The sequence below is a fragment of the Colletotrichum jinshuiense genome, chromosome 7 (genome assembly GCF_051148585.1).
Source record: "Colletotrichum jinshuiense chromosome 7, complete sequence".
NCBI lineage: Eukaryota > Fungi > Ascomycota > Sordariomycetes > Glomerellales > Glomerellaceae > Colletotrichum > Colletotrichum jinshuiense.
In genome coordinates, this window is record NC_139314.1 from 2,508,704 (window position 1) to 2,522,137 (window position 13,434).

The 13,434-nt window shown below is 55.3% G+C and overlaps 3 protein-coding genes across 3 annotated transcripts; 2 read left to right on the forward strand and 1 right to left on the reverse strand.

The window, feature by feature from the left end:
- Window positions 1-1,904: 1,904 nt before the first annotated feature.
- EsH8_VII_000658 (acyl-CoA synthetase) lies at window positions 1,905-3,800 on the forward strand (the record flags this gene model as incomplete). Its single annotated transcript, XM_083270791.1, has 3 exons — window positions 1,905-2,130; window positions 2,228-2,523; window positions 2,586-3,800. 3 exons carry the CDS (start codon window positions 1,905-1,907, stop codon window positions 3,798-3,800), a joined length of 1,737 nt encoding a protein of 578 aa, XP_083128348.1.
- A 518-nt stretch (window positions 3,801-4,318) lies between these two features.
- On the reverse strand, window positions 4,319-5,203 carry EsH8_VII_000659 (translation initiation factor eIF 4e-like domain-containing protein; the record flags this gene model as incomplete). The annotated part of the gene is made up of 3 exons (XM_083270792.1): window positions 4,319-4,807; window positions 4,863-4,934; window positions 4,991-5,203. The coding sequence occupies 3 exons, from the start codon at window positions 5,201-5,203 to the stop codon at window positions 4,319-4,321; spliced, it is 774 nt and encodes a 257-aa protein (XP_083128349.1).
- A 5,350-nt stretch (window positions 5,204-10,553) lies between these two features.
- Window positions 10,554-12,978, forward strand: EsH8_VII_000660 (heat shock protein 70 family; the record flags this gene model as incomplete). The annotated part of the gene is made up of 6 exons (XM_083270793.1): window positions 10,554-10,596; window positions 10,791-10,968; window positions 11,137-11,302; window positions 11,394-12,296; window positions 12,368-12,653; window positions 12,710-12,978. The coding sequence occupies 6 exons, from the start codon at window positions 10,554-10,556 to the stop codon at window positions 12,976-12,978; spliced, it is 1,845 nt and encodes a 614-aa protein (XP_083128350.1).
- Window positions 12,979-13,434: the final 456 nt, after the last annotated feature.

Below are 13,434 nucleotides of genomic sequence, written 5' to 3' on the forward strand. Positions count from 1 at the left end.
GGGGAGTAGAAAGAAGGAGAAAAGAGGAGAGGAAAGGAGCGGCAGTGCCTGTGTAGAAGTAGGTACGGGCGGTAAGGGGAGGAGGAGAGACTGGACAGGGAATAAGAAAGCTGGTGCGTGTATGGGTTTGCTAGCCCAACAACTTTTTCCGGTTTAGGTAGAGAGCGGGAGAGGAGATGGAGCGCCAAAGGTACGGTGTGCAAAAGTGTGACCCTGGAACTTGGGACTGGGAGCAGGCATGGATGATGGAAAGCAGCAAGCAAATGGAAGCAGCAGATTTTCCCAAACCCCGGGCAGGCAAAGAAAGTTCGGTGTGTCGGTGAGAAAAGGGCGGGCATGCGGGATGGGCTTGGCAGGCAACATGGCACATGCATTCTGTCCAATCAGCGGGCCGGGGGGGCCACCTCTGACCTTCCGGTTGGTAACCGGCTCACCCCACCGGGTGATGAGTTTCCAGCGGACGGCGGTGCATGATTATGATTGCCAGCCAGCCCGGTGCGTGGTGCATGGTGGGTTGGGACTCTCGACTTCCCTGTCCCGCCGCCACTGGTGCTGATGTCTCCCCCAAGTTGGGTGGTATTTTTGGCCTCTCACAAGGGACATATCACCCCCGCCCGTCTCGTGTAAGTGTGATGTGGTGACCCAAGTAGGCTTTTCTTTTGCAGCCGGTACTATGTTATGTCCACCGCCCTTCTTGCTTCTTTCCAGGCCGGGAGCTTTCCATCCCATGTTTCCTACGCTAGCGCGTGGGTTGTGGACCACTGGAACGCCTAGAAGGCTAGAACAACTGGGGAACACAACACACATGGACACCTCGATGACTCCCCCCGTCTCCCAATTTCCAATAAGCTGCTCACCGCGTGTTTCCCAACCCCCGTCACCGCGCATCCAAGCAACGAGGCCTTGCAGCAACAGAGCTCCGCTTCGTGCAAGAGGCGCCATTGGGCACTACGCACTTGGGCACCTGATCACAAATTCCCAGAATACCAGCTGTTCAATCACAATATCGCCAATGCATGCGGGCGGAGAATGGGAAGGGAAGGGGGGGGGGAGCTTCCAGGACCTTGCATGGAATAATCAAGTGCGGTGACGTGTGGCACCGTAGCATCAACGGTCGGCGGCGGCGGCAGAGGAAGCAGATATGCTATAGTACGGCGAAGATACTTGTTCCTCGTGCTTGACGTATCCAGACGCTATGCAATGGAGGGACGGGTAGGTACATCGTGGGAATCGTCGCCCGCTTCGACCGCTCCCCGCTAGGGCCGGGTACATGGCATCGGACGTGGACCACCAGCTGGATATCCCACGACCCAACCCGCACCAACGTCCAACGCACTGGCTCGCGCGCGCACACACCACGCATTTCCACACTCTCCGTCGACCGAACTCCTCCTGTCAACCACACCAAGCTCCAGCAAGCCCCAGCTAGGGCAGCCGGGCAAGCCACACTACGACCCAAGTTTTCCGTCCGGTCTTCGGCAGATCCTGCCGGCTGTCCTGCAGGGAGAAGTCCGATCCGGGACCTGACAGCAACCAAGCAAAAAAAAAACACCCGCACGCACTCAACGCTTTCGCACTTCACCTACCAGATCCGAGAGCAGCCATCGAGGGGCGCGTCCCCCCCATATCCACTCCGTCACTCCGTGTTCCAACCCTTTAATAATAACGCCATTGATAACGCATATCTATCCCCCTCCCATCCCACGCCCCCACACTCCATGTTGGCCTCCGGTTTACGGAATGTAGCTCGACGGCCCGGCTGCTGCTGCCGAACATCCCCTTTCTCAGCCGCTCCCGCCATCGTCGCCGCCGCTGTCGCCGGTGCTACAGCTCCCTCAAGCTACCCTCACCCGCGTCTGTTCTCCCGATCCCGATCATTTGCGCGCACACCGCAACCCGCAAGAATGGCGTCCACATCGCTCCCGAGAATCCCCCTCTTCGAGGCCATCTCCCGGCACGACCCCGAGTCCACCGCCGTGATCCACTCGCTTTCCGGCCGCCGCTTCAAATACGGGGAGCTGCTTGGCGACGTGCGCCGCACGCGGAACAAGCTGCTGGAGTCGGCAGGCAAGACGGACCTCGACGGCGAGCGCATCGCCATGTTGGTAGAGAACAGCTACGACTATGTAGGTAAGCCAAGTCGCATAACCCCCAACAGAGCTTCCGGCGCTTTCCCCGCTAGTGAAAAGGTAATGCGCACCGGCGCTGACACAGTTTGCGCTCCTAGTGACCCTCCTCGCCGCCTTCGCCGCCCGATCCATTGCCGTCCCTCTCTCCCCGGCCTTCCCCGCCGCCGAGCTTCAGTACATCCTAAACCAGAGCGAGGCCTCGCTGCTCGTGTCCTCGACAAAGTTCGCAAACAAGGCGAAGGAGGTCCTCGCGACGGGGCTCGTCTCGAACCCTGCGCAAGTCGAGCTCCAGAAGCACCTCGGCGGCGGCGCGCATGAGCAAGTTGAGCTCGATGACGCCGACCCCGGCGGCGCGGGCATGATGCTGTACACCTCGGGCACCACCAACAGACCGGTTCGCACCCACCAAGCCCCTTCTATCTAGCTTATGTGCATGGTACTAATCTCCCCATTCAGAAGGGCGTTCTGCTCCCACAATCCGTCCTGACGGCGCAGTCCAAGTCTCTAATCGAAGCATGGGACTACTCCCCCAAGGACCACCTCCTGCACGTGCTCCCCCTCCACCATATCCACGGCACCGTCAACGCCGTCCTCACCCCTCTCCTCTCCGGCTCTACGGTCGAGTTCATGTTCCCCTTCAACGCAGACGCAGTGTGGAAGCGCCTCGCCGCGCCCTTCATCACCTCCAACGGCACCAACGGCGCGAACGGCACTCACGCCCTCCCCAAGGAGAAAATCACCTTCTTCACAGTCGTGCCCACAGTCTACTCCCGCCTACTGGCGACCCACAAATCCCTCCCCCTCGACCCCGCCGAGCCAACCCGCGAGGCCGTCTCCCCGCGACACATGCGCCTCGCCATCTCCGGCTCCGCCGCCCTGCCCACCCCCATCAAGGAGGCCTGGAAGACCCTCAGCAAGGGCAACGTCCTCCTCGAGCGCTACGGCATGACGGAGGTCGGCATGGCGTTGTCCTGCGGCCTCGACTTCGCCGACCGCGTCGATGGCAGCGTGGGCTGGCCCCTCCCCGGGGTAGAGGCCCGCCTCGTCGACATGGACACGGGCGCCGTCATCCCGCCGGGAGAGGACGTCGATCCTGCCACGGGCCGCGAGCGCTCCGGCGAGATCCAGCTCCGCGGCCCCACAATCTTTAGGGAATACTGGCGGAACCCGGAGGCAACCTCCAAAGAGTTCGTCGAGGGCGAGGACGGCAAGGGCAAGTGGTTCAAGACGGGCGACGTCGCCGTCCGCCGCCCCGTCCCCAACGCGGGCCTCAACCCCGCGCAGGCATCCTGGGCAAAGGGCGACATGTACTTCATCCAGGGCCGCAAGAGCGCCGACATCATCAAGACGGGCGGCGAAAAGGTCAGCGCCCTCGAGGTCGAGCGCGAGCTGCTCTCGCTGCCCGAGGTCGCTGAGGCCGCCGTCGTCGCCGTCCCCTCGGGCAAGTGGGGCTCCAAGGTCGGCGCCGTCGTCATCCTCGACAAGGACGTCGTGCCGCACTGGTCGCCCATGGCCATGCGGAGGGCCCTCCGGGACCGGCTCGCCAACTACAAGATCCCCCAGGTCCTAAAGGTCGTCGACCACATCCCGCGCAACGCCATGGGCAAGATCAACAAGAAGCAGCTTGTCCAGGCCGTCTTCGAGGATCAATTTAGCGGTGACGAAATGTAATAATATGAGTATATGGGCGGCAAATTCTGTAGATACGTGGAAATATACGCACACCTGTTTAAGTAGAATCGAGGGGAAGAGCGATGGGATAATAGAAGTGAGATGGGCAAAATGCTGAAAAAATTACCCCTTCACTTTCGGGCGGGGCACGCACCAGGGCAAATTGGCCTAAAACCTAGGTATCTATTCCGGATTTTCGCATCCGCCTATGTACTATCAATCATGGCCATCTAGAAGTTCAAAACCATGAATCTCTTTTTTCTCTCTCAGCAACGCCTTCGTCAAGAGCTCCAAAGACTGTCATGAGAGAACCTTTTCCGCCCCAGAGATGCGTTATCATTGATGCATAGCATTACCCGTTCCCCACTGGCATCAGGCAAAAAAGGTCGACTGAGAAATGCGATGAGGAGTGATATCATGCAGACGTAGTCAGCGTCCTCGAGTGAGAGGAAGCCAGTAAAGTCCGATAAAATGCAGTGGTGTGTCGTATGTCGTGTTTTGAGATCTGAGTCCGTCCCTTAGACAGTGTGCTTAGCCTTTGCACGGCTACTTCCGCTGTGCGCACTGTCCGTGTGACCCGAGAACTCGACGGCCTCGTTGGGGGGGAGGTTCAGGATGTCCTTGAACCGGCGGCCGATGTTCAGGAGGATGTCGCGGCCCTTATCCTGGGAGCGTCCCTTGCCACCGGCCACATCTCCATCCCCACGGCCGGGAATGCTCTTTCCTATGGTACGAGTCCAGACACCGATACGGAAGAAAGCCTTGCGCACGTTGACGACAACACCCATGACCTCTCCGTCGTCCTCGGTCTCGAGGGTCTCGCCGATGGCGGCCAGCATGACGTGGAGCCAGAGGTCGTCGATGGGGATGCTGCGCTTCTCCTTGAACTGGTAAGACCACTTGCCACCGTGCTTGTTTTGGGCATCCTCCCACTCGGGGCGGACGCCGGCCTTGAAGAGGTGGTAGTCGGACTTGAGAGCAAGCTCGGAGACGGGAGCGATGTTGTTCTGATGGATGGTCAGCAAGGGAAGAGGGGGGTCACGGGAAGGAAGCCGTCCATACATAAACACCCCAGAATTCCTCAACCGAGTTGAAGGTGATAACTTCCTTCAGAAGATCATTCCAGTTGTCGCCCTGCTCCAAGTTAGTATGTTGTTCCTTCATGTGTATTGCTAGCAGGGTGAACGGACCTTGCCACTGGGGGGCTTGGTGAACCAGAGAGTCCACTTGTTCTGCAGAGGGTGCTTGACGTTGAAGTTCTCCTTGTCGTGAAAGACGGTGACGGGCTTCTCGGCATCGTTCTCCTTGGTCTCGCTCTTCTCACCACCCTCGGGGGAAATGGGAATGGTGGAGAGGTCGACCTGCTGGTCGGGGTTCGTGGGTGTTTGCACGGTGGTCGCCATCGTGACGGTTGTTGTGATGTTGAGGACGTGGGGCTGGTCAAGGCTCGGACCGATGAGGGGTAGAAGGGCAGAGAGGCTGAAAAGCTGACTCTGGAGGAAAAAGACGAGGAGATATCTCGACTTGGTGGGGGCAACCGAGAGGGAGACAAGGTTGCTAGTCGCAGATGGAGGTGGAAGGGTTGGAAAGTGGGAGGAGGGTCCGCTCGAAGTGGCTGGAGGTGGTGGTGGTGGTGACGACGGGTGCTCGCTTCACTGTTGGGGAAGTACTGGAGGGCGATTGCTTCCTTCCAGATGTTCAATGTGGGAGGTTCCGACGTTGCGCCAGGCAAGTCAGCGAAAACGGGAGGATCGAGAAGGGCGGATTAGAGGAGATAGGAACGGGCGGTGACGTTCTCTCGGTGACGACGAGGTCGGATTGGAAGTTGCGATGGGTTTGCGAAGGATTGCGCGCAGCAACAGAAAGTCAGAGAGCCTTTCCAGTCGCAAAAAAATGCCCAAGCGGACGACCCTTGATCCGCCAACCGAATGAGAGAAAGGCCTTGATAAAAGTGGGGTTGGGCTGAACCTCAGCGAAGGTGAAGCTTTTTTTGCGCAATACCTAGTAAGCCGGTCCAGCACGTAAGGCAGGTACCGCCCACCCAGCGAGGGCCCGCCGTGTTAGGGCGAAGGCAAGCCCCGATAGCGAGGTGAGTCCAGCCTGACGAATGTGGTCACCTACAAAGACCCAAGGTCTGGTCCCGGTCAAGACTAGGTTTGCGGAAGTTTAAGCAGCCCAGTGGAGGTCTTGTGCTCCAATGATTGCACCTGTCGACTCATAACCTTGCAAATTGTATTATGTGGTGAAGAAATTCCGAGTTCACTCGGGATGCTGTCCAATCCGTTCCATTCTTTTCCCGACTGGCGGTCTGGTTGTTGTGTTCGCCGTACCCTGCCCTCCCTGCCCATGTTTCTTTTCTTGGTCTTCGGCCACCTTCATTGGCAAACGGCCAGCAGCTACTCACCAGGCTTCCCGTGGCCTCAACTAAATACCGTGCCTCCGGCTGCCTACCAACGCTGCCATCCGGATCGTTCCGTTTTTCTGTTTCCATCTTGTCAGCTGCCCAAGAAGAAAACACTCGGCCTGAACCGAGCGTCGACTCCTTGCCCCTTCCCCTTCCCCTTGTTACGCTCAAGGACGCATCCCTGTTTCGGGATGGCACCGTTTGTTGGGTTTCGAGGCCGATATCTGGACTTTTGGGTTCGCTTGGCAGGGTATCTTCCAGAAGGATTTTATCTTCATCCCCAATGATATCTGACTAGCTGAAAAGCTAGTCTCTCCCGTCCCTCCACAGGCCACGTCAATCTGGATATAACATCCTAGCGTCGAGTCAAGCAGCGCGCAACTCAATTGTCATTGAACACACCTCTGCAATTGAGAGGTCGAGTGAGTCGATGCCGGAATTGGAGTGAAGGCTGGGGTGCTTGTTTCAGCCAGGTTGCCCTGCATGTTTCAACCAAATATTCACTCGGCTTCCCCAGGTTGCCTGAGCACCGAGTTGGTCTGGTTGACTTGAAGCCATATCCCTTTCGAGCTTCCTTTGTTCCTGAAGAAAGAACATTGCACGACAATGTGAATGACAATTGCCTCGTTCGTTGAGATGTGCTCTGCTTTCATCAGACGAGTGCACGACATGGAATGCAGGGCGGAAGAAGACCAAGCGATGTTTTTGCTTTGCTGCCCAGGAACTGTATATTTATTCTCATGGTTATCGACATTATGTCCGCCTCGGTTTATAGAGCCAGCAATGGAAACTGCTCCACATCGATGCGTGTATCGTCAAAGATATGATTGTCCAGCGACCATCAGTCTTGTACAGAAAGGCCATGTCAAACCATGTCTTCCCAAAACGAATAGTCTTTGTCGAGTCTGTTTATTGAACTTAAAGAATCGAATCTTCGCCGCACCAGCATATATTCATATGTCTAAGCAACCACCATGGAACATGCTTCTGGCAAGTTGCAAGCACCATCTCCAACGTCAATAACAACCTCCAATCCATCCACAGATCCATGGAATTCTACGGCCCTCTCAAGAACCTTGGTTTCTACTGCATTCTCCCTGAGATTCAAAGTCGAAACAATTATCGGGGCACTTCCTAAGTCGACGATACTGTAACGGTCAGACAAAAAGACAACCTGCGCAGAGCTCCCGCTCGACAGAGTCGCAGCCGATGCCGTCCGCAAAACAATCATTAACACCCAAGAAACTGGCTTTGAGAGCCTTAAGGGAATTGGACGGATTCAAACCCAGCCGTCTCGATCTCCAATGGGACCTTCCCGACAGTCAGCTCACCGATGACTTTTTCCAGCATCATTATGCCAATATCGTGTCGAATGTGAAATTGCATGTTGACGATATGTTCGGAGCTGACAGTATCCCGTCGCAGGACTCCGTCTGGTCTCTGGACACCGGCGACAGCGACCTAAACTTGGAATTTATAGTTGGAAAGGTTGCCCGGCCGGATCCCTTGGACCCGAACCCCTGGGACGATCTGATGGCCTGCAAATCAAAGCGCTTGGCTGTGATGCGTGCAGTTATACTAAACATATTTTCGCAAAAGCTGTTCGCACTGCAGCTTTTCGGGGCAGACGATAAGCAACGTCGAACGCTCTTGCGTCAGGATGAACAGTTCATTGGCCATGAGGGTGAGCGTCCGTTCCGAATTTAAACGTGTGTAAATCGTTGGCACTAATCGTTCTTTCCAGGATTCCGTCGGGCAAAACTGAGGGCGACGACAGTGAGAATGATACTCACCGAAACACATGGTATTCCGCCACTGTTCTGGGCACAGGTGGATAACTACGCCACGAGGATGTTCAAACTCCTCCTCCCGGTACTTATCTGGGTCGGGAGACCATGGACAGAGAATGCCGAAAGCCCGGTCCACATGATCTTCCAAATGCTGCATTCCGATTTTGCCTACGCCGCATGGCTCGCTGTCAATGTTCGGCTCTCGCCTACTGTCTTCCACTTTGAATGGCACCAACCTGGCGATCGTTACCTCCCAGAACAGATTGAACTATACCCTGAAGTGTACACCGAGTCTCGGGCTAGTAGTTTGAATTGTGGCTTTGATGGGATTCTCACTAGAGTGCGATCTTCCAGATCTGGAAGGCCAGGTCCAGCAAGGACTGCGAGGGTGATGATTTCTGTCGTGCCCCTCGTCCAAAGGCTCAGGCTTGTAGACGATGACGATGACAAAGGGGCCTATGGCTTTCAGAGAGTAACTCTGCTGGATCCCCGAGTCGTCTATTACCATGGACTCGATAACGAGGAAGACGACATGGCCCAGTTCAGTACAACCCTGCTTGACTACTCGAGCAGAGTGAAGCTGAGACGACAACCTGACATTAGGGTTATGACAAATCTGATGGTATGGGCAATTATGATTCTTTTTTCATATCCTGTACTTGCCTACTTTTGCAGATTTGCCATGGAAGTTTACGAAACCAGGGCCAGTGTGAAGGCATGAACGGATCCTGCGAGTAACTATCTATCTTGCGGCAGACCGTGGCAGATTGTATAGAAACAAGCCAACTCACGCCGATTTTTATGCAGCAACCCTCGGTTGTCCAAGATGAAGGTTGTTGGCGGTGCTTGGTTGCCGTCATCAATGGCCAGGACCTGATCAGTGAGCACCTGGCATAACAGTAATGTGAATGCTGAAACGAAAAGCATTATACCGCTCAGAAGGAGATATATTGCACACGTCCTTCTACTCCTTTGATGACTTCAGGAACGCCCATCGGGATGATGATGATATATATATATATATATATATATATGCCTTTATATTGCTTCCATTTTAGGCGTTGACTAAAAACAAGTCATGAACCAAACAACAACAGGTCTCAATAGTCCGAAAAAACAAAAGAATTGCGCCGAGGGGGAATCGAACCCCCGGCTCCCCGACGCTGCTGGATGGCAACGGAGAATTTTACCACTAAACCATCGGCGCTTTAGAAAGGATGCAATGATCCAAAGCCAGGATACTGGGTTGAGATTTGAGCTGGGGAAGATGGTTATATTCAGAAGCGACGTGGTTGTGCGCAAACAATGGTGGGGGTAATAAGGGCTCAAGTGTCTTGCGGGTTGTGTTCCCCGGACAACTATCTCAGACGGCGTCAACCTCGTCAAAGCTTTCGTAACTCCACTCGTCTCTCATGGACCAGGCTCAGCCTGCACGGATTTGAGATTCCCGTAGTCAGATTAGCCTATGAATGCCTTGCCTCTAAAGTCCACTCTCGGCCGACGACGTCGGAGCGTTTTGCGAGACGCTGGGCGTTCGTCTGAAAGGCGACGAGGGCATTGCAGGCGAGCCAATCGTCTGGTGGGCATTGACAAGTCTGGGAGGACCCCTCAAAGCTAGCTGAGAGGGAACCGGACAATTCACGTGCAAAGCACCAGAAAGGGGATGCCGTCTAAATGAGAAACCGGCTCGGGGTGCCCGATGTGTCTGCATGGAGGCCTTCAGGCAACGAAGACTAGATGACAGGAGTTGAGACCGGTTTGCCGCCGAGAGGGAAGGAAGGGTCCTCCGCGGTATTGCCACAGAAGGTTGGGAGTCCACTGTCAGGCATCTGGGTTACAGCACTTGTCCAAGTCGAGTCAGGCGGTGAGAAAAGCAATGTCAGGCCGAAGCACCCTTCTTAGTGTTAAGCGCCGGCATCAAGGACAAAAGAGAGGGGGAGAGAGAAGGAGAGCGCGAGTGGCAGGATTAACAAAATACAACAAGTAGCCGGGGGGGACTAGACACAATGAAAACTTGCAGTCTTTGTGCCAATACGTTGTCTGGATGACGGTGGCAGACTCTGCTTTAGCAAACCATTACATGAGGGCAGCCAAGACAAAGCAACAACTTGGGCAACGCAATCAATGCTAGTCACCCTGGGATGGGCACAGATACTCTCTCAAACAGTGAAGTCAAGTCAGTCGCCGCAGCAGAGGCCAGAGGCGAAGCGAAAAAGAACCGACCAGGGTCCGATAAGATAACCCACCAGCAGGGCGGGAAAGGGCAAAAAAATTCCTTCGCCGCCTTCGAAATTGTGGCATGGCGCTAGCCCGGTCTCACGCTAGAGGGGGGGTTGGTGGGGCTAGGGGACCCAGAAAAAAAGTCGAAATTGATTTTTTTTTCGGCCTTCACAAAAATCCTGTGTTGAGACGGAGCGAGAGAAATTCTTCTTGAAAGAACCCCACGTCGCCCGCCCGCCCTCCTTCACATATCTTTCTCCTCCGCGCAAACCTCCAACCTTCCCTCCTCCCCCCTTTCACACAGGTCGTCTTGTCTTGTGCAATATCAAATCTTTCAAAATGGCGGACGAGGTCTACGATGGTGCCATTGGCATCGATTTGGGTAAGTGCACGCAATGTTCTGCTGATGATTTTGATGATGGCCGATTTTGTGTGTTGTGTGTTTCCCTCTTTGGGCCTCGCCAGCGCCATCGCCACCCCAGCAATTATCAGCAACCTTCAATTTTCTTCGACGAAAACATACCACAATCATCTCCTGAGAATCATCAGGCTAACATGATCTGTCTCTCAATGCAGGAACTACCTACTCTTGCGTTGCCACGTACGAGGGTACCAATGTCGAGATCATTGCCAACGAGCAGGGTTCTTTCACCACCCCTTCTTTCGTCTCCTTCACCGACAAGGAGCGTCTGATCGGTGAGGCCGCCAAGAACCAGGCTGCCATGAACCCCGTCAACACTGTCTTCGATGTCAAGTGAGTAGCCTTGCCTATTTATCTGCGCTGCTGTTTTACGATATCTACCGTTCCCGAGAGTGGGAGAATTTTCCCCGCTCAAGGAGGGGTAGAATTCAGCAGGGGTGGCGGGATAAAAAAAAAACTTCCTATCCATCGACAATTTGCTGACCAGCTGTCCACCAACAGGCGTCTTATCGGTCGCCGCTTCGATGACCCCACCGTCAAGAAGGACATTGAGTCCTGGCCTTTCAAGGTTGTCGACGAGGGTGGCAACCCCAAGGTCCAGGTCGAGTACCTCGGCGAGACCAAGACCTTCTCCCCCCAGGAGGTCTCCTCCATGGTCCTCCTCAAGGTGCGTTTGCTCGGGCGGTGTAACGGGAGACTCCCTCTCGGATACACCACAAAACTTGGTACCACGTCCGTCCTACTGACCCCCGCCGCAGATGAAGGAGATTGCCGAGGTCAAGATCGGCAAAAAGGTCGAGAAGGCCGTCATCACCGTCCCTGCCTACTTCAACGACAACCAGCGTCAGGCTACCAAGGACGCCGGTGCCATTGCTGGCCTTAACGTCCTCCGTATCATCAACGAGCCTACCGCTGCCGCCATTGCCTACGGTCTTGGTGCCGGCAAGTCTGGCAAGGAGCGCAACGTCCTCATCTACGACTTGGGTGGTGGTACTTTCGATGTCTCCCTCCTGAACATCCAGGGCGGTGTCTTCACTGTCAAGGCTACCGCTGGTGACACCCACTTGGGTGGCCAGGACTTCGACACCAACCTCCTTGACCACTGCAAGAAGGACTTCCAGCGCAAGACCAAGAAGGACCTCTCTGGCGACCCCCGTGCCCTCCGCCGTCTCCGTACTGCTTGCGAGCGTGCCAAGCGTACCCTCTCCAGCGGTGCCCAGACCACCATTGAGATCGACTCTCTCTTCGATGGTGAGGACTACACCACCCAGATCACCCGTGCTCGTTTCGAGGACCTGAACGCCAAGGCTTTCAACGGTACCATCGAGCCCGTTGCCCAGGTCCTCAAGGACGCTGCCATGGAGAAGTCTGGCGTCGACGAGATCGTCCTTGTCGGTGGTTCCACCCGTATCCCCCGCATCCAGAAGCTTCTGTCCGAGTTCTTCGACGGCAAGAAGCTCGAGAAGAGCATCAACCCCGACGAGGCTGTCGCCTACGGTGCCGCCGTCCAGGCCGGTATCCTCTCCGGCAAGGCCACCTCCGCCGAGACTGCCGACCTTCTCCTGCTCGATGTCGTTCCCCTGTCCCTGGGTGTCGCCATGGAGGGTAACATCTTCGCCCCCGTCGTTCCCCGCGGTAACACGGTACCAACTATCAAGAAGGTCAGCAGCACTCTAATTCCTCTCATCTGATTTTTCCCGATTTTTTTCTTCAAATAACTAACATCTCTCAGCGTACCTTCACCACTGTTGCCGACAACCAGCAGACCGTTCAGTTCCCCGTCTTCCAGGGTGAGCGTGTCAACTGCGAGGACAACACCTCCCTGGGTGAATTCACCCTTGCTCCTATCCCTCCCATGAGAGCCGGTGAGGCCGTCCTTGAGGTCGTCTTCGAGGTCGATGTCAACGGTATCCTCAAGGTCACCGCCACTGAGAAGACCTCCGGCCGCAGCGCCAACATCACCATCTCCAACTCCGTTGGCAAGCTCTCTTCCCACGAGATCGAGAACATGATCTCTGGTATGTCCACCACGACTCCTTGACGATGTAAACAAATACTAACGAATCCCCGATAGACGCTGAGAAGTTCAAGAGCAACGACGAGGCCTTCAGCAAGCGCTTCGAGGCCAAGCAGCAGCTTGAGTCTTACATCGGCCGTGTTGAGGAGATCATCTCCGACCCCACTCTGTCCCTGAAGCTCAAGCGTGGCCAGAAGGACAAGATCGAGCAGCAGGTCAGCGAGGCCATGAGCGCCCTTGAGATCAGCGACACCGGCGCCGATGACCTCAAGAAGCAGGAGCTCGCTCTTAAGCGTCTCGTGACCAAGGCCATGTCCTCCCGTTAAATGCCAAACAAACAAGGAATATCTTGTGTTTTGGCGCGGAGGATGTTTACGGCTTGACGAGGCCGCTTCATAGCGGTGTATCTGGTTCAACTTTCTTGCGTTTGGGTGGCCGAGCAGATTACGGCCAGGCAGGATGCGAATAATTTGGGTCAGGTGATATCAAAAGGCACTTAAAAGTTCCTCCTTTTCTTCCAGCCGCCTTCCCCCTATACCTCAACAACCTCTCACACACGCAATACGACACTGGCATGACTCTCGGGAGAGAAGGAATGCTTTCCGGGTGCCGTCTTCTACGGCTTTCATAGATACTGTAGAAAGGATCAGGGCGACATGAAATGAAATTACGTCTACTTCAATCTTGTTCCATGTGTAATGCAATATCCGTGATGTGAATACAGCGATGATGTTTTGATATCTAGGTAAAGCCAAGCAGGCAGGCAGACAGACTGATGCGAC